An 18,229-nucleotide genomic window follows, 5' to 3' on the forward strand; every position below is an offset into this window, starting at 1 on the left:
CCCTGTATCATCTCCAGACCACTTTTCTTTCCCCTTTACATTCCCCCTTTCTTGTCATCCTCAATTCAATTTGGGAACAAGGATTTCCCAGCATTTGATACCTTCCATTCCCTTGCCTTGTTTCTCTATATACCACAGATAAGTGAGAACATCTAGTTTTTTTCCACCCTCTGATTTATTTTGCTTAACATGATACCCTTTGATGTCATTTGGTTTGAAGAAAACTGCATGATTTCATCCTCTTATGGCTGCATAGTATCATATTGTGTATATATATTCCACAACTTTTTTGTCCATTTATAGGTTGTTAGACATTTGGGTTGTTTTCATATTCTGGCTATTGTATTAAGCTCTGCAATAGAAATAGGGTATAAGGGCCAGAGCAGTTTTACAGTTGGTAGGGCCTTTTGCCTTGCACACAGCTGACCAGTGTTCAACCCCCTGCATTTCATATGGTCTTTGAGCCCTGCCAGGAATGATCCCCAAGCACAGAGCCAATAGTAAGTCCTAAACATCACTGGGTATGATCCAAAAAACAAACAAACAAAAAAAAGAAAGACAAAAACAAATAAATAAATAAAAAGAAAATAGAAATACATATTTTTTTAAATTAGTATTTTTGTATTTGAGAGAGTAGATACCAAGAAGTGGACTTGCTGGGTCATATGGGAGCTCATGTGTCTCATATGGGAGCTTTTCCCATACTGCTTTCTACAGGGTTGAAGCGGATAATATTACTACAATGAATGAAAGTCTAAAGAAACTTTCCCCAAGGCTTTACCCCTCCCTCCATCTGCACCAAAGCAGGAGAGTCCTAAGGCACTATACTAAGAATTGACTGTGTCTTCCCACTGCAGATGCCATCAAAGTTCACCAAAATAAATAACTTTAACCAAAAAGGTAAAAGATTTGTATCCTGAAAACTATATAACACTGATAAAAGGTAGAAAACACAGACAAAACTGAAATTTATTCTGGAGTCTGGAGAGATAGCACTGTGGGTAGGGCGCTTGCTTTGCAGGGGGTAGACTTGGGTTCTACCCCTGGCACCCTCTACAATCCTCCGAGCACACCAAAAGTGATCCCTCAGTGCAGAGCCAGGAGCAAGTTCTGAGCACAGTTGGGGGTGGCCCCAAAACCCAAAGAACCAACAACAATAATAAAGTTATTCCAAAACAAAACCCAAGATTGTGGTAGGAGACTTTTTTGTTTTATTGTCAATAAGGAAAACAACTTGTGTGATAGCACAGCGAGTAGGGAGTTTGCCTTTGCATGCGGCTGACCGGAGTTCAATTCCTCCATTCCTCTTGGAGAGCCCAGCAAACTATTGAGAGTATCTTGCCTGCATGGCAGAGCCTGGCAAGCTACCATTGGCATATTTGATATGCCAAAAACAGTAACAATAAGTCTCACAATGGAGATGTTACTGGTGCCTGTTTGAGCAACTCGAGCAACTCAATGAACAATGGGACAACAGTGCTACAGTGCTACCCTAAAGGAAAACAACTAGATAAAGGAAACTTTTAAGAGAATCCCACAGAACTGCAGTGCAGCTGAAACACTTCCTGTTCCTCAAAGACCAGTAAAATGCTATCAAATGGAATATTCAAAAATAATGATTGAAATAAATCTGTTTAATAGAATAATTATTTTAATTAGTCTACAGGCAGATATAAAAGTTCTAAAACTTATACTGGACATACCCATTAAGAAACAAAGTTTTTAGTATAAGAAATGGGGCTGTCTCCTTCAAGTGTAGTGTAGACAGTGGGCAGAATGACAATAGGTAATTCTATATCTGTTTATCAAGAGTGTACAGTAATTTTATGTTCTATTAATAAAATGTTTTATGTCCAATATTCAAATATTTCCTGTTAATCAATAATGTATTTTTACAACTGAACTCCTTCCAATATCAATGATATCTCACTAGTATTTGAATTTAAAGAGTGAGATATTGGCTTTTTTGATGAATGACCAAGTTTTTGTCTGATTTTCCCAATGTGATTATTATTTTTTTTAATTGAGCTAAGTTGTGTTTTACCCCAATTGATGGTAAGGGTTAAATCTTCTGAAGGCAATGTATTTGATTTCCTGCTGCTGTCCTCTTTTATTTTACTACCAGGGGTCTTCTTTGGGTTGTGTTCAATACATTCTTTGGTTATTTTCTGGCTTTGACCAAAGTGGAATTTTTCATTTATATGTGGATTTTTCATTACACTAGGACATTTGGTTTTCTTATGAACAATAGAAGGAAGAAATGGTTGAAAAGATGCAGTATGTAAATCTTGGAGATACCTGGGAAAATGTTGGCTAATTTTATATTCATAGGTTAATTTTCTTGAAATTGTCTCTTGTAATTTGGTAGGCTTTAGATAATCTATACTTATATTCTGATAGGTATCGGTTGGACTTTGAGGTGTATTCAACTTTTCAGATACATGTATGTGAGGTAAATTTCTGAGTCTATTTTGTTTTAAGACTAATCCAGTGCCAGGAATAAAAAGTTCTGGTTCTTCCTGCTTTGTCAGATGAGTGAAATCTGTGTTTGAAACAGACTGATGTGAGTGTCCATTCACTGTTGTTTCTTTCCAGGTTAAAGGATTATATATAACTTGTCCATCAATAGGGCATGAATTGCACTTGTAGAATAACCACCTGTCAATACAGTTCCTATGAAACTTAAAAAAAAGTTATAAATTAATATCCACTATTGTTATGCTGTTTATAAAGTATACTATTTATAAAACTTTTCCCAATTACTGCTAAAGCAAGTTGACAAAAATAAGTAGAAGATAATCATAATTTAAGTTTTATAAAAAATATTTTGAGGGCTGGAGCAATAGCACAGAAGGTAGGGTGTTTGCCTTGCACGTGGCTGACCCGGGTTCAATTCCCAGCATCCCATATGGTCCCCTGAGCACCGCCAGGAGTAATTACTGAGTGCAGAGCCAGGAATAACCCCTGTGCATCGCCGGGTGTAACCCAAAAGGCAAAAAAAAAAAATTTCAAAAGGTTCACTGAAAAATGCAATTGATAATGTACTGATACCCATTTTCCCTGTTTTTTTTTTTTTTTTTTTAACCACACCTCGCAGTCTTCAGGGCTTATTTCTAGTTCTCTGTTGAAGGATCACTTCTGGTAGAGGCTAGGAGCCCATATCAGTTGCTAGTCAGCTGTGTGCGAGGCAAAAATGCTCTACTTGCTGTTCTACCTTTCCAGCCCCTTGACACCCATTTTTAACATTAATATAGAAACGTTTATAAATATAATTTTGAAATGTTGTTTAAAATACGACTTATACGGGGCAGGAGTGATAGCACAGTGGGTAGGGCATTTGCCTTGCACGTGGCCAACCCGGGTTCGATTCCCAGCATCCCATATGGTCCACCCGAGCACCACCAGGAGTGATTCCTGAGTGCAGAGCCGCCAAGAGTACTCCTGTGCAATGCTGGGTGTGACCCAAAAAGCAAAACAAAACAAAACAAAACGACTTATACATGATTCATTTCACCTTTCCTAATGAATAAAACTAACAATTAAAAAAAAATCTGAAAAAAATTAATTTGATATTTAAAATATAAAATAATAAATCACACATTTAGGAAAATTTACCAGACATTATAAGGTCTCCAAATCCCTACAGTTTTCTGAAGTAGCTTTGTTTCAGAAAAAAAAAAAAAAAGCAACCAAAAAAAAACACCTGTCAACTAAAAATTAGCCTAACCTAAAAACTTTAGAGTTTGATTCCACTAATTTCTTTTGAAAGAATAAATTTTTATCAAGTTAGATTTTATCTTCCATCCACAAAATCATAAAAATATAATTGAAAGTTTATATTCTATAAGCTTTTTTAGTAAATAATTTAAATAGATAAAATAATCTAACTTAAAATACCACTTTGTATTCTTGGATAGTATATACAAAAATAAATCCTAGTTAATAAATTCATCCTTAGGAGGACACACAGAAATCTCGGACCCGAGCAATTTGCGGAAGAGATGGCCGGGAACTTTGCAATAGGCCTTCTCCGCTGACCACTCTAGACAGGACAGGTGCCGTCCCCTCACCTGCCTTCTAAGAGCTCCAGCAGTCGCCATTTTATAGAAGCCAGCAAGAAGCACCAGCTCCCACATGGCCATGATCCAGAGACAAACACAGGAATCTTGGACATGAGCAACCTGTGCATGTCCAATTAGGTCTTCAGACCCTAATTATTAAAATCTTAGAATTCCTAAGTGCACGGCTGCTTTCACAGCTGCACAATGTTATATTGTATCCATAACAAGATATACAAAACACATTGTCTAGCAATTGTATTTTCGGCAGATATAAGGGGAGGTAGGACTGGTTTCGAAATATCGAAGATAACTAAAGTAGAGAAAGAATACCTTGCAAATTGTCTGCCACACAAGCAATGGGAGGTAGGGAAAGTGGGGAGGTGGAGGAGTACTGGGGATTTTGGTGGTAGAAACTGTGCACTGATGATGGGGCTGGAGTGATGGCACAGCAGGTAGGGCATTTGCCTTGCACGTGGCCGACGTTGGTTCAATCCCCGGCATCCCATATGGTCCCCCAAGCACTGCCAGGAGTAATTCCTGAATGCAGAGCCAGGAGTAACCCCTGAGCAATGCTGGGTGTGACCCAAAAAAAGAAGAAAAAAGTGCACTGGTGAAGGGATGGGTGTCGGATGACCATATGATTGAAGTTCAAACATGAAATTTTTGTTACTGTATCTCACGGTGAATTTATAAATTAATCACTGTATCACTGTTATCCTGTTGTTCGTTGATTTACTGGAGTGGGCACCAGTAATGTCTCTATTCCTCTCAGCCCTGAGATTTTAGCAGCCTCTCCTTACCTGTCTTTAAAGTAATAAATAAATAATAAGTTAATAATAAAATAGAAAAAATTTTAAAAAATCATCCTTAGGAGACCTGGCTGCCTTTTCATAGTATCTGCTGTAGCTCTTCTACATATAGGGTTGAACTTGAACATCTCTGCTCATAATACAACTAACACGTGGCTATTTAATTTATGAAAAATGGACTTAAGGGAAAATAAAAGTAAAACGATGTGACTTCTACCTTGTGAGTACATGGTAGAAATCTTGTATATTCACCAACATGAAATGCCTTCAAACAAAGCCGACACTGGTATCCTGGAGCAAGCAGCTTACTCTTCTTTGTGACGAGTGCGAGCGGCAGTGACTTCACCACGTGACTTGGTGTGCACACCTGGCTGAAGGAGAATAGCCAGAGAGAAAATAAAGGTCATATTTGTTTACCAGGAGTACTAACAGGCAAAAAATAAAAAACCCAAAAACCAAAAAACTCACGTAAGTCAAGCAGATGAATGAAAAGAGTGCTTTTCTTTGTCACTGTCCCATGGTGACAGAGTACCTGGGTGTTAAGGGCCATTTAAACTTGGTCTATGACTGATACAGTTCACATGAATGCTGGCTATTGACTGGGAACCAATACATGCAGGCCAATGACTGGTGGTCAATTGACAAGTTAATTCAGGCGAGCAGTTATTTTATTGAGGCAAAAGTCGGCATACAGTTAAGGGGGACAAAAGGGAAGACAAACTTTCCGTAGCAACATAGTTTCAAGGGGACAAAAACTCAACATCTCCAAGTTCTTCAAGCAGAAACAAAGTTTATTATCTTTAAAAGTTTCCAAAGGCAACCATGAATGTTTCAAGGCAACCCAGTGTTCCTGAATCTAGCCAAAGGTCAACTATTAATCTATACTATTCTCTGAGGAGCTTTAAGTGTGTTGCCATTGTCTGAATTTAGTATCTGAAGCCATTGCCTCTAGGAACCCTGGAGTGATCTTACAAGTTACTCAGTTACTAAACTCATTTCATAATTCACAATTTTTTTTCTGAGGTTGTTATAAATGATCCCTATTTTAAAGATGAAGGATGGATCAGAGAGCTAGTACAGTGGGTAATGCACTTGCCTTGCAAGCGTTTGAGCCAGGTTCAATCTCTAGCATCCCATGTGGTTCCCTGAGCACTGCCAAGAGTGATCCCTGAACACAAAGTTAAAGTTAGGAGTAAGCCCTCTGCACCACCAGATGTGCCCCAAAAACAAAAAACAAAAACCAAAAAATAAAAAAAAAAAGGAAAATGTAGCAAAGAGAAGTTCAGAAATTATGAGTCACATAATCAACGGGTGGTTGTTAGGATTATATTGAGTAGTTCCACTGTAAAGTTTGCTCTTCATTTTCATTCTATAATGTTAAAAGTATATGATCGCTTAATATGTATTTTCTAATGAAATGAACCTAAATTATTCAAGCTGAAAATTTAAATATTCCATCATACAAGAAGTATCAGTTTCTCTGAAAAACTTACCCTTCTTTTTCTTGAAGATGTGGCATCTTTTCTTCTATATCATTTTTAGCATTTCTGTATTTTGTAATTTCATCAGATAGATTTTCTAGTGATCTCCATCTTTGATTTCTCTTCTGTAATATGTAAAATGTATATATATTAGCTTCAAGTCATGAAAATTTTAATTTTGTGGACTAAAGTTAGTAGTCTACAAAATTATTTAGTCCACAAAATTATAATCTACTATAATATTAAAGACTACACCTCATTTAAAATATGCCTTTATTTTTGGTTTTAAGGCAGCACCCAATAGTGTTCAGGCCTTACTTCTGGTCATGTGCTCCACGATCACTTCTGGTGGTGCTTGGGGGAACTACATAGGGTGCCAAGCATTGAACTCATGTCAACTGCATACATGACAAGTGCTCTAACAATTTTACTATCTTGCTGACCCCCCAAAATGCCTACATTTAACTACACAAAATAATTTACAAATTATTATTGAGTCTATATACTATTAACCAGTTACTAGAATTTTTTAAATTTTTCTTTTGTGCCAGAGCCTCATACATGTGAGGCATTCCCTACCACTTGAGCAACATTCCCAACTTTTAATAACTTTATTATTTTACTTTCTAGTTTTGGTTTTAGGGCCACAGCCAAGTGTGGTTCAGGCCTTACTCCTGACTCTGACTCTTACCACTCTTGGTGGTTTTCAGGGGATCTTATGCGGAGCCCATAATGGAATCTGGGTTGTCTGTATGCAAGGCAAGTACTACTCACCCATTGTACTATTTTTCTGGGCCCATAGTAACTTTAATCTTTAAAGTAAAATGCTAATTAACCTACACTGGTAATAGTAAATTTTGTGTTTGGGGTTCTAAACAAATTGTAGCATTATTATACAGCATTTGGAGAAACTAAATTTCCATCATGGTTGTTGATAAAAGAAATTTTAGACATAAATGTTTGTCAATATGCTAAGTCTATTCATAATGCTTAAACTATTTTTAAATCGTACTTTCAAAATTGATGGCTACAATTGCTGCACTTAAAAATTCATGTGTATCATCATGCCACTGTGTTGGAATTTATACAGTGCTAATGTGAGAAGTGATTGTCTTTTTTTTTTACTTTTTGAGTCACACCTGGTAATGCACAGGGGTTACTCCTGGCTTTGCACTCAGGAATTACTCCTGGCAGTGCTCAGGGGACCATATGGGATGCCAGGAATCAAACCCCGGTTGACCGTGTGCAAGGCAAGCACCCTACCCGCTGTGCTATCGCTCCAGCCCCAATAGATTGTCTTATACAGTACTATGAAAAAGTGTTTTAAAACTTTTTGGTTTTCATTAAAAAACAAGTCAGTCTATCCCATTAAGTTATTTATTATTATTTTTATATTAATTTTACTTAGACTTACAACAGGACAAATATAAACATCATATGAAATTCAAGATGGATACTGTACCTCACGAAATGTAAATGAGTGACAATGATGGTCGCAGCTATCAAAACATTTCTGACATAAGTGATATTCTAAACACTTCGTACACCTAAAAATACAAACACCAAACATACCAAAAATCTAATTATTTTCATGGTTACTGGCAAGTAATTCTGATCACAATTTCTTAGGAAATGTGCAGACATGGCAAGGCCCATTTGATCTCACCTTGTATTAGTTTTCCTAAGTCTACTGTAATAAATGAAAACAAATTTAGTGACTGTTGTTATTTTAGTGTTTTTGGAGATTCTAGAGGAGATCTGTGAGTTTGTGGCAGTGACCTCAATGATGGTTGAAGACAGTTACAGGGAGTTGGTACTCTAGCAAAGCTTCCAGCTAGGAAGCTCATCTTGCCAAAGCAACAAAGCCTGTGTTCAAGCTCTCAGGGGGAGGTAGGATGCCAATTCAGACTTTCAGTAGAAACTGAACTGTAAAGCCAACACCAGAGTGCAATGAAGAAAATAAAACAAATGGGAGTTCTTGGTGTACTGAGCTAGCATAGGTCGCCAATCTGAGTCATAAATAAGCAACTATCATTTAGTATACATAGAAGAGTATACATAGCAAAGAGTATACATAGAAGAAAGAAGCAGGGTAAATGACTGTTGTTCTATTGTCTAGTTTCCTGAAGTTAAAAGAAAAAGAATAAATGAATTTAAATTTATTGATGACACTTACTTATAACACTTCCCCACAATTGGAAATTGTTTACAGTTATTACAGGGAATTCCAAGATGTTTGTCCAGTCGCTCTTTCTCTGCTGTAGTCACACATTTGCTAGAGTTTTGGAATTCCTCTAAAATAAGCTTTAACGGTGCAAACTCTTTCCTACACAGAGGACAGGTCAACATGCCAGTCTTTGAAGTTGTTTCCTGAAAACTAGCTAAAATCTTCATGCATTTTATATGAATACTATTACCACAGCCAAACCTGTTGGAAATAAAGTTCAGTTTATCATTTGTATACAGCAAATGTTATACATTTATATAAAAAAAAATCTCCGTACCATCATTTTACTTTTGCTGTAAATTGATTCTGAAATAATTTTTATTTGATTATACTATCTTATCTATATGTTCCTCTATCTTTTATTTAATGGGATCAAAAACAAATTCCTGAGACTAGAGTAATAATGCAGCAGGTAGGGCATTTGTCTTGCACATGGCTGACCTGGGTTCATCCCTTAAAACATCATATTGGTCCCTTGAGCCCTTCCAGGAGTAATCCCTGAGCAGTCTAGAGTAAATCCTGCATAGCTGGGTGTGGCCCCAAAACAAAACAGAAACAAAAGTCTTCACAAAAACCCCAAGTTTCTTCCCTCCATTAAAATAACGGTAGCAAATATTTTTCCATTAACAAAATTGTCATCTTTAAAGTAAAAAATAAATGTTGTCTTAATAACAAGAAGGAAATAACAATATAAAATGCATCATTGAGAAGGGGGTGTCTTATTTCTCTAGAAATCTCATAATATGTGGTAGTTCTTCATAAATATATCTGTTAAGGAAAATATTTTGGATAATAGAGAGTAACTTTAAAATATGCAAGAGAGGTAACCACACTAGCTATACTGTTGATAAAAATTTTGGAAAAATAAATGAGAGGAAAAAAAGAAAAAAGTGTTTCTATGTCAAATAATTGCTCAAGTCCAACATGCATCTTTATATGTCTCACTTTACAGTGCTGTAGAAAAGAGTATGAATGATCTTCTCAATAAACACTTGTATATGAGTGAAATTTTTAGTCATTTATGTTTAAAGGGATAATTTTGAGAAACTGTAAGGAATTTTTATAATTTAACATAATCTTTAATTTCAGAAAACTACATCATTGCATTTATTCACATGTGAAAAAACACACACACAAAGGAAATCATCCTGCTTTAGTAATTCAAGTGGAGAGAGCTATGAAGTACAGTTATGCTTTACTTTTCACCTTTAAGATGAAAATAAAGTGGGGAGATGGCATAAGGGTATGGAGTGCTTGCTTTGCACGTGGGAACTCCAGATTCAATTTCTGGAACCACAAGGTCCCACAAGCACCACTGGGAGACACCCACAATCACTGAGTTGGAAGCAGCCCCTGAACATTGTCGGTTGTGGTCCCAAACCAAAACCAAAGATACTGCAGAAAAATTTAGAGTAAAATATACATGTAACAATAATAATAACATACATGTCAGTAACAAAAGGAAGCCAAATGATTACAAATATGCTATTACAACTTCTGTTGTTTCTCTTAAAAGAATGTCTCATAACAGTCTATTATATATTAAATTAAAAATTTTTGTAAGTTTTTAGACTTCAAAGGAAAAAAACTGTCACCTGCAAAACGTGACAGGAAGCCTTTTCTCTAAAAGCACTTCTTGACAAATAGAGCAGATATCATCTGAACCAATTTCTTTCTGTTTGATATACCCATCTTCCTCAATAGGCAAGTTTTCTTCTTTCATTTCTTGTCCATGAGTTCGAGCCTGATGTATCCCCCGCAGCAAGTCATTGATTTCACCCTCCACAAGACCTAACTGCAAAGCAGCTAGTAAAAAAAGTGAATTATTAAAAATCAGGAGCAAAATCGGAGATGCCAAAGTGTAACAACTTATACTGAAAGAATTTTCCTTTAACCATTAAAAACAGATCTGGTTAAATTATTGCATTGAGTTACCACTTCTTTGGTATTCTTTTCATTTTATAAAAAGTATCTCTTTTTGTGACTGAAAAAAAATGTTTCTGCAAACTGCATACAAGGGTTTTGGATAATGGTAGTGATAACACTTAACTTTAGATTTGTTTATAATATTTTGATCTTGTCTATAAATATCTTGTTAACATAAAAGGATATTAACAGAAATGGGTGTAAATACATAATGAGGAAATTGAGATAATTCAATAGTTAAGGTAATTCATTTGCTTGATGAAAATATAAATATGTATTAGCAAAGAAAGCCTCATTTAATCGTGTTTTTTTATTTTTTCCTGACTCAGTTTTGTATGACCACCAGAGTATCTTTGATAGGCCTACTCTTGACATGTTCGGTCTGTAATCCTCAGGACAAGAAGTAATATTGTCTGCACCTTTGAGATACGTATTCTTTAAATTCTGAACTTTTTCCTATTCATCTGTCTTTAGAAGAAATTGTATTGTAAGTGTTCTACTTTGAAGCAGAGAATACTAGATTCCACATTTCCTAACTCATCTCCATACATATCTTCCCCTCACATTTTCCTTAAAATGTCATAACTATCAGCAGTTTTTGTTCTTCATGTGTTCATGCATTTCAATATAGACACTAAAAATTATTTCAATATAACACAAGTTTTTTTCTTTAAGTTGTAATAGTATAATTACTCCCAAAACATTATAATTTACAATACTGTTAATAAAAATTGCAGGCATGCAAATTCCAATTCCATACTTAATAACATGAATTCTTCCACCAATGTCCCCATTTCATCCTCCTCCACCTCACCATAGGCAAACTTGTAAAAAATAGTTATTATAGTTTGGGTTACATGTTTGCAATAGTGTTAATGCTATGATTTTGATATACAGTTTCTTCCCCTCTCCATACCAAACTGTTCAATACCATGGAGCAGCACGTATGCTTTATACCTATAGTATATTTCAAACCAGGTACTAAATTTTTGTTTGAAATACTTGATCTGCATTTAGACTTCATAAAATATTCAGGTGAAAAATTGATGTACAAAAGATTCAGATTGCTACTAATAACTTTTCATTAAATGTTGTCAGTCTCTAATTGAAATTCAAATGAAATAAATTTAAAATTAATCTTTTTATTGACATAATATTTTGATAAATTAGGGGCTGGAGCAATAGCACAGCGGGTAGGGCATTTGCCTTGCATGTGGCTGACTCGGGTTCGATTCCCAGCATCCCATATGGTCCCCTGAGTACTGCTAGGGGTGATTCCTGAGTGCAGAGCCAGGAGTAACCCCTGTGCATTGCCAGGTGTGACCCAAAAACAAACAAACAAACAAAAAAACACAATATTTTGATAAATTGGATTAAATTAAAATATATTATTAAGACTCATTTCTGATTGGAGTTTGGCCCCTAAGACCCCATATGAACCCCTGTGCCTGACAAGAGTGATCCCTAAGTCTTGAGCACAGTTGGGTGTGGCTCCCAAACAACAAAACTAAAAATAACAACAGCAAAACAACAAAGAAATATAAAAATATGTAGGAACCAGAATTCTACTCCTGGCAACAGCTACTTACCTAGTGGGTGGATAGTGAAAAGTGTGTATAACATATATTTCATAGATGGAATTGAGTGGCATCACAGTAAACAAATAAATCTATTAATTGTGTGGAGTGGTGTTTGGGCCACACTCAGCAGTGCTCAAAGTCTATTCTTTGCTCTGTGCTCAGGAAAATATATGTGGGTCTGAGGATCAAGCAGTGCTGGCCATGTTCAAGACAAGCAGTTTTTACCCCTGTACTCTCTCGTCCTAAACAAAGTAAATCTGAAGGAGAACAAATAGCAGACATCTCATTCACAGAGAAACAAAATAAGGGAATAACTGATACCCAGTGAAAAGAAACCCTAGGACTATGACTATGAAACTGACATTACCTAAGGATGTGGGGGAGGAAAAAGTGGAAGGGAAAGATCCTGTGCCTGTGAGGGAGGGCTATTGGCACTTTGGTTGTGGGGCCTTATTGACACTTGGTGTGGATAGTGTGATAACATAGCACCTCTAAAATGTAAAATCATTATTGCAAACTGGTCTTTTAAATTAATAATACCTCAATTTGCTTGAGCGGGCACCAGTAACATCTCCATTCATCCCAGAAGCCTGAGATTTTAGCAACCTCTCTTTACTGTCTTTCCCAATGATTGGGGACTTTTTCAGGGTCAGGGTTTTTTTTTTCTTTTTAAACTTTTAAATTATATAGATAACTAGAAAATTACATGTCGCTCACATGATCTTTTTTGTTTTAAAAAAATTAGAACTGTGAAATTACAAAGTTATTCATGATTGGGTTTCAGGCATACAATGATTCAACACTGATCCCTTCACCAGTGTTTACTTCCCTCGGGCAATGCCCCGCCCAACCCCCACACGCATTTACTTTCCACCCACTAATCTGCTTCTAGAGAGAAGCCTTACAAAATAATAATAATAATAATAAGCTTTTGCACTGTGGTTTACAGTGCAAAAGCTTATTATTAGTGCTGATAGGGTTTTCAGCAACAGTACCTTTCAGCACCCACCTCCTCCTCCTGGTTGAATGCTTATTCACCCACTTAGGCTGTTGCCTCCTCCCTGTCATTTCTCCAGCCCCCTCAAATGGCATGACATGACCTGCTATTGGGAAGCCCTAGTAAAGAAACCTGATAAAACTATACAAAACAGCGCAGAGAATAACTATGACCTTGGAGAGGATTTGAACATTCCGGGTAGATAAAAAGGAGACACAGAGAAGGAAATAGTCCTACAATCTAATCCTTGCTGTTTGTAGAGCTGTGAAAGAATAAAGTGGAAACTAAGTGACATCTCAGGGAAAACTGTTCTCAACAGTGTAAAAAGAAAAAGTAACAAGCTGCAGGCTTAGACAACAATGAGAGTATAATGTACAGTAAGTCTAAGGGCTAATGAAGGTTGAAGAAGAAGGAGAGTAAGAAGTAAGAAGGAGAATGTTGAGAGTTGTCAAGGTTAACAGAAATGGATTTGTAGAATGACTTTATAGGATTTCTAAAATACAAGGAAGAAGAGAGGAGAGCAAAAATCAAGGAGAATACCTATACTTCTAGCTTTGGAAAGTAAATGAAAAGGAAAGGCAGCTATGGAAGTTGGGAATATAATAGGAGAGACTATTTGGGGGACACTTCTTTGATGGCAGTATTTTTATTACAAAATGTGTAAATCTAAATGATCTATGTAAAACTATTTGCTTTCTTTTATTTTTGAAGACTTTAGAATTTTAAGTTCATAATTATATGTCTGACTCAAAACTCAGCTTAATCACCAACAATAAGTTTTATTTAAAAATATGCATAACATTACATAATGTGAATATCTATTTCTAGTGTCAAATAATTAGTTCTTCTCATAATTAAAAGTACTTTAGATTCAGAATTCACTGTGAATCTTTGCTTAGAACACTAGGTAGTTTTTTCTACTGAAAAACCTGTCTTGTTTCACTTCTTTTAAATTTCTGCTTCATGAATTTGAATATGGAATACAAAGTTAAATTCTTTATTACTAGAAAGAAGAACATTACAGTTGTCTTAATTAACATATTTAGCTATAGATAGATGTCAAATTTTAAAAATTAAGAAAATATAAATAGAAGTTGCTAGAGGTGCTATTAAGTTCAGTTAAAAAGAAACTTACATTCATGAGTCCTTGGAAGCTTGAATTTTTTCAACAAGATCCTAATATTCATAGGTAGAAAACAAAGTTGAACTTTCATTTTTTAACATAACTTTGAAATATATAATTTTGCTTTAATTTTAGAAAAGGAATAGCAATATTATGGAATTTATATTGCTGAAAGATTTAAATTGTAATCAACTTTCTATTTTAATCACAAATATTTAAAAAAAGCATATGTGAAAAGTATGATAAAGGGAAACCAAAGACACTTAAAGTGATTTCCCAGGGAAACAAATCATTGTGAGCTTTTGTTTGTTTGTTTTTACATAGGGTTGTTTATAGAGACAGTGAGGGAATTTAGGTTTTCAAATATTCACTTTAAACTTCTCTAGAAGTTTCCCACTTTTGAAAATGAAATAATTATTTGGAAAGAGGACCAATTTAGCAATTTAAAGACATACCATTTAATATATGATAAAAAAAAAATCTCTTTTTTCTTTTTTTTTTCTTTTTTGGGTCACACCTGGCAATGCTCAGGAGTTATTCCTGGCTCTGCACTCAGGAATCAAAAAGAAAAAAAAAATTATTCCTGGCTCTGCACTCAGGAATCACTCCTGGCATTGCTCAGGGACCATATGGGACGCTGGGAATCTAACTGGGTCTGCCGCATGCAAGGCAAATGTCCTCCCTGCTGCACTATCACTCTGGCCCCTGAAAAAATAATTTTCAATCATCAACATTTAAAGTGCAATGTGGCTTTAAATATAAAATGTACATTAAATTTGCACTTAAACACATTAGCTATAGCATATTAAATATTAAATTATATTTATGTTTATTTTCTGGCTAAACATGGTAAAAATGAATTAGGTTAAATAAACATCAGTACAAAAGTATCAGAAATTTTATGCTCTGATTAATCTTTAGTAACACTAGAATTATCTACATGAATATTTAAAACATATTTCTCAATATAATTTTCCCAAATGTTTCATCTGTGAGGAATAAAAATATATGTAATAAGAGGAGCATTTTTGTATAGGTAAAAGTTGAATATATTGTATTAATGTATATTAAGAATCAAATGCTAACAGCAAACATCAAAAATTAATTTTTTAAAAATATTGAAATGCAAGTTGTCCCTCTTTTATTTACTTCTTGATATTTTAAAAATAATGATTTGTCGGTATAAATATATGGAAATAAAATAAAGTGAGTTGCGTTCAAACTAAATATAAATTGTTAATAACTCATTTCTGGGATTTTCTTACAAATAGCTCCTGACATTAAAGAAAACATTTTAAAATCAACAGAAATAGTCTTGGACTGTACATAATAAGAATAATTTTTCTGATTAAAAACATCAATACATAGAGTGGTAAGTCTGTCAACTTATTCAATGTTCTTCAATGTTCAGAAAGAAAATACCTGAAAATATTTTGATAAGCTATAACCATTTTGCCTTTATATTTTTCTTTTTTTTTTTCTTTTTGGGTCACACCCAGCGATGCTTAGGGGTCACTCCTGGCTCTGCACTCAGGAATTACCCCTGGCCATGCTCAGGGGACCATATGGGATGCTAGGAATCGAACCTGGGTCGGCCGTGTGCAAGGCAAACGCCCTACCCACTGTGCTATCACTCCAGCCTCTATATTTTTAATTAAAAAATTTAATTAAAAAACTGCACTGCATTGTCACTGCACTGTCATCCCGTTGTTCATTGATTTGCCGGAGCGGGCACCAGTAATGCCTCCATTATAAGACTTGTTGTTACTGTTTTTGGCATATCGAATATGCCATGGGTAACTAAAGTTGCCTCCTTGGAGCAGTAGGCAGTGCGTCAGTCTCATAATCTGAAGGTTCTGAGTTCAAACCTCAGAGGGGGCAGCCATAATTAAAAACATGATTTATAATGTTGTTGATAGTTGAGTTTTAGGCATATGCTATTTCAACACCAGATCCACTTAGTGTCAATTTCCTGCCACCAGTGTTCCTATGCTCCCTCCAGAACACACATCACCCCCACTTTATATTTTTGTAAGGGTAAATTTCCTTATCTTGCAACATTCAAACTATGAAAACAAAGGGGCAAAAGGTGTAACGTATATAAATATTTTTTTTTTTGGTGGAAGACTTTCCTTATGAAGTCACTTACCAGCATATATGCTTACAGAGTTCCTTTTCTTTCAAAAATGTAGAACAATCACAAACATGAGGGTTTCCTAGAAAAACCTTTAAAAGAAAAATAAAAGCTTTGAAACTCCAATAAATGTTTATAATGCGAGTAAAATTAAGGTAATTGAAAACTGGATTTAGGAGTCCCCTGAATACTTCTTACCCATTGGGACATCTTAACTTGATTCAGTTTGATTTTTCACCTGCATATTCATTGATTCAGTTTGATTTTTCACCTGCCTGATCAACAACTTGTATGATCAATTAACACTGTTTTTAAGGAGATGAAATCTCTGTATCTATTTTTGTTGAGAATTAATTGATATATTATATTAGCTCCATATGTTATAAGATAGTACCTTGATATTTGCACATGTTATGAAACCACTTCAAATCTATTTAATATGTGCCATTATACACAGACACATTTCTGTGTGGCCAGAACTTTGAAGAATGTTTCGAATATGCAATAGAGTATTAACTACAGGTACTGTGCAATATATATTACATCCTTGCAAATTAGGAAAATCTAATCTTAAAAACATAAAAATATAGAAATTTCTCACTGAAAATTTCCCTGGCAGTGGAGATAACTTTTATGCTGCATGTTAATTCTGTGCATTTGAGTTGGTGAGTTTAATTTTATTCACCAAGTGTATTGGCTGAAACAACTATTAAATAGGGTCTTGTTATGGGGCAAGATAGCTCAAGGGCCAAGCACTTACAGTTTGATCCCGTGTCTTCAAGGTCTGCGAGCACTGCAAGGGAGTGCGAGGAGAGAGCTGGGAGTAGTGCCCCAGCATTGGAAGGCATAGCCCCCAGGCAAACAGAAAGTGTCTTGTTATAGCTTCAAAGTGATATAAGGGTAACGAAAAAAAAATTCAGTGCAATTTATTTAGCGAATATCTATGCTATAAAAACAGATTATTGGGTTTTTCCTATCTTTCCAGTTACAGGACTAGAGTGCTAGGAAGGTATGCAAGATGCGCCTAAAACAAACCACACAGCTGTCCCCTGCTTTTGCTAGATCTCTAGGAAGTAGCTCGATTGTTAGTGCCTAACAATCTTGCAAGAGTCGGAGTCCTAGGCTCTAGAAGCGAGACACTTCTAGCAAACCCTCTGCAATTTGCCCAGCTTTAGAATCTGGAACTCCCGCCTGTGGGGAGTAGCACCGCAGGGATTTCGCTTGGTGGCTAACCCCGTGTCGGGCCCAGGAGACTACAGCCCCCTGAGCCGTCTGGGCGGTAGTTACTCGAAAGTTCTTCTTTTCCGGTTCCTCCTCCCGCAGCAGGAAGCCGGTGGGTCCCATCTCCCGCAGCAGGTAGATGTTACTGCTCAACGCCTGGTCTTGGTGCCAGCTGAGGTTGTCGCTCAAGTGTCTTCGCCTCCCGGAGGCCTTGGAGCCTCGGTGAAGCATCCTGCCGGGATGCTGCTGTAGGCGGCCGTTTGGGGAAGCTGGCGCCAGCACCCGTCCCCATGACAACCGCGTGCGCCCGTTGCCTGGGTGACGCTGGCCTTGTTCAGTGACTTCCGGCGTGCCTTGAGCCGAGCTGGAGACAAAGGTGCGGGTGGATGTCGTAGGCGCCAAGCTCACACGCCTATTCGGTTGCTCCAAGCGACGCTTTTGAGTAAGGAGCGTTGGTGATGACCAATGGCTAACAGAAACGGACAGCCCAGGGCATAGTGTCAGTTAATTTTTTCTTTTGCTGCTTCCTCGTAGGAGCTTGAAGTCGTGTGTACTGAAATAGTTGCCCAGCCTGGTGACTCTGGGTGCCCAAATCTTGTGATGATTCATTATCTTTGCTAGAAAACCAAGCGTGATCGTTGACGTGAAAGATAATCCACAGACTTTCCCT

General features: G+C 36.3%; 1 protein-coding gene and 1 non-coding gene across 2 annotated transcripts; one reads left to right on the forward strand and one right to left on the reverse strand.

Moving 5' to 3' along the window:
• Nucleotides 1-1,124: 1,124 nt before the first annotated feature.
• ZSWIM2 (zinc finger SWIM-type containing 2) lies at nt 1,125-17,790 on the reverse strand. The gene is made up of 9 exons (XM_004601212.2): nt 17,626-17,790; nt 16,354-16,430; nt 14,217-14,257; nt 10,174-10,384; nt 8,528-8,779; nt 7,814-7,898; nt 6,364-6,476; nt 5,088-5,241; nt 1,125-2,681 (listed from the first exon to the last, which is right to left on the reverse strand). The coding sequence occupies exons 1-9, from the start codon at nt 17,788-17,790 to the stop codon at nt 1,893-1,895; spliced, it is 1,887 nt and encodes a 628-aa protein (XP_004601269.2). The 3' UTR covers nt 1,125-1,892.
• On the forward strand, nt 16,013-16,085 carry TRNAM-CAU (transfer RNA methionine (anticodon CAU)). The gene has a single exon. It is a non-coding gene; the product is annotated as a tRNA-Met (tRNA).
• Nucleotides 17,791-18,229: the final 439 nt, after the last annotated feature.

Source organism: Sorex araneus, chromosome X, assembly GCF_027595985.1.
Source record: "Sorex araneus isolate mSorAra2 chromosome X, mSorAra2.pri, whole genome shotgun sequence".
In the NCBI taxonomy this organism is placed as follows: domain Eukaryota; kingdom Metazoa; phylum Chordata; class Mammalia; order Eulipotyphla; family Soricidae; genus Sorex; species Sorex araneus.

Bases quoted from the DNA above. Each gene is read 5' to 3' on its own strand.
- ZSWIM2 (XM_004601212.2), bottom strand. From the start codon at position 17,790: ATGCTTCACCGAGGCTCCAAGGCCTCCGGGAGGCGAAGACACTTGAGC. The intron at 6,477-7,813 runs GTACAGTATCCA...TACATATTACAG, and splicing joins ACTCATTTACATTTCGTGAG to AAGAGAAATCAAAGATGGAG. The intron at 2,682-5,087 runs GTAGAAGTCACA...CTTTTTTTTAAG, and splicing joins TTCTACCATGTACTCACAAG to TTTCATAGGAACTGTATTGA.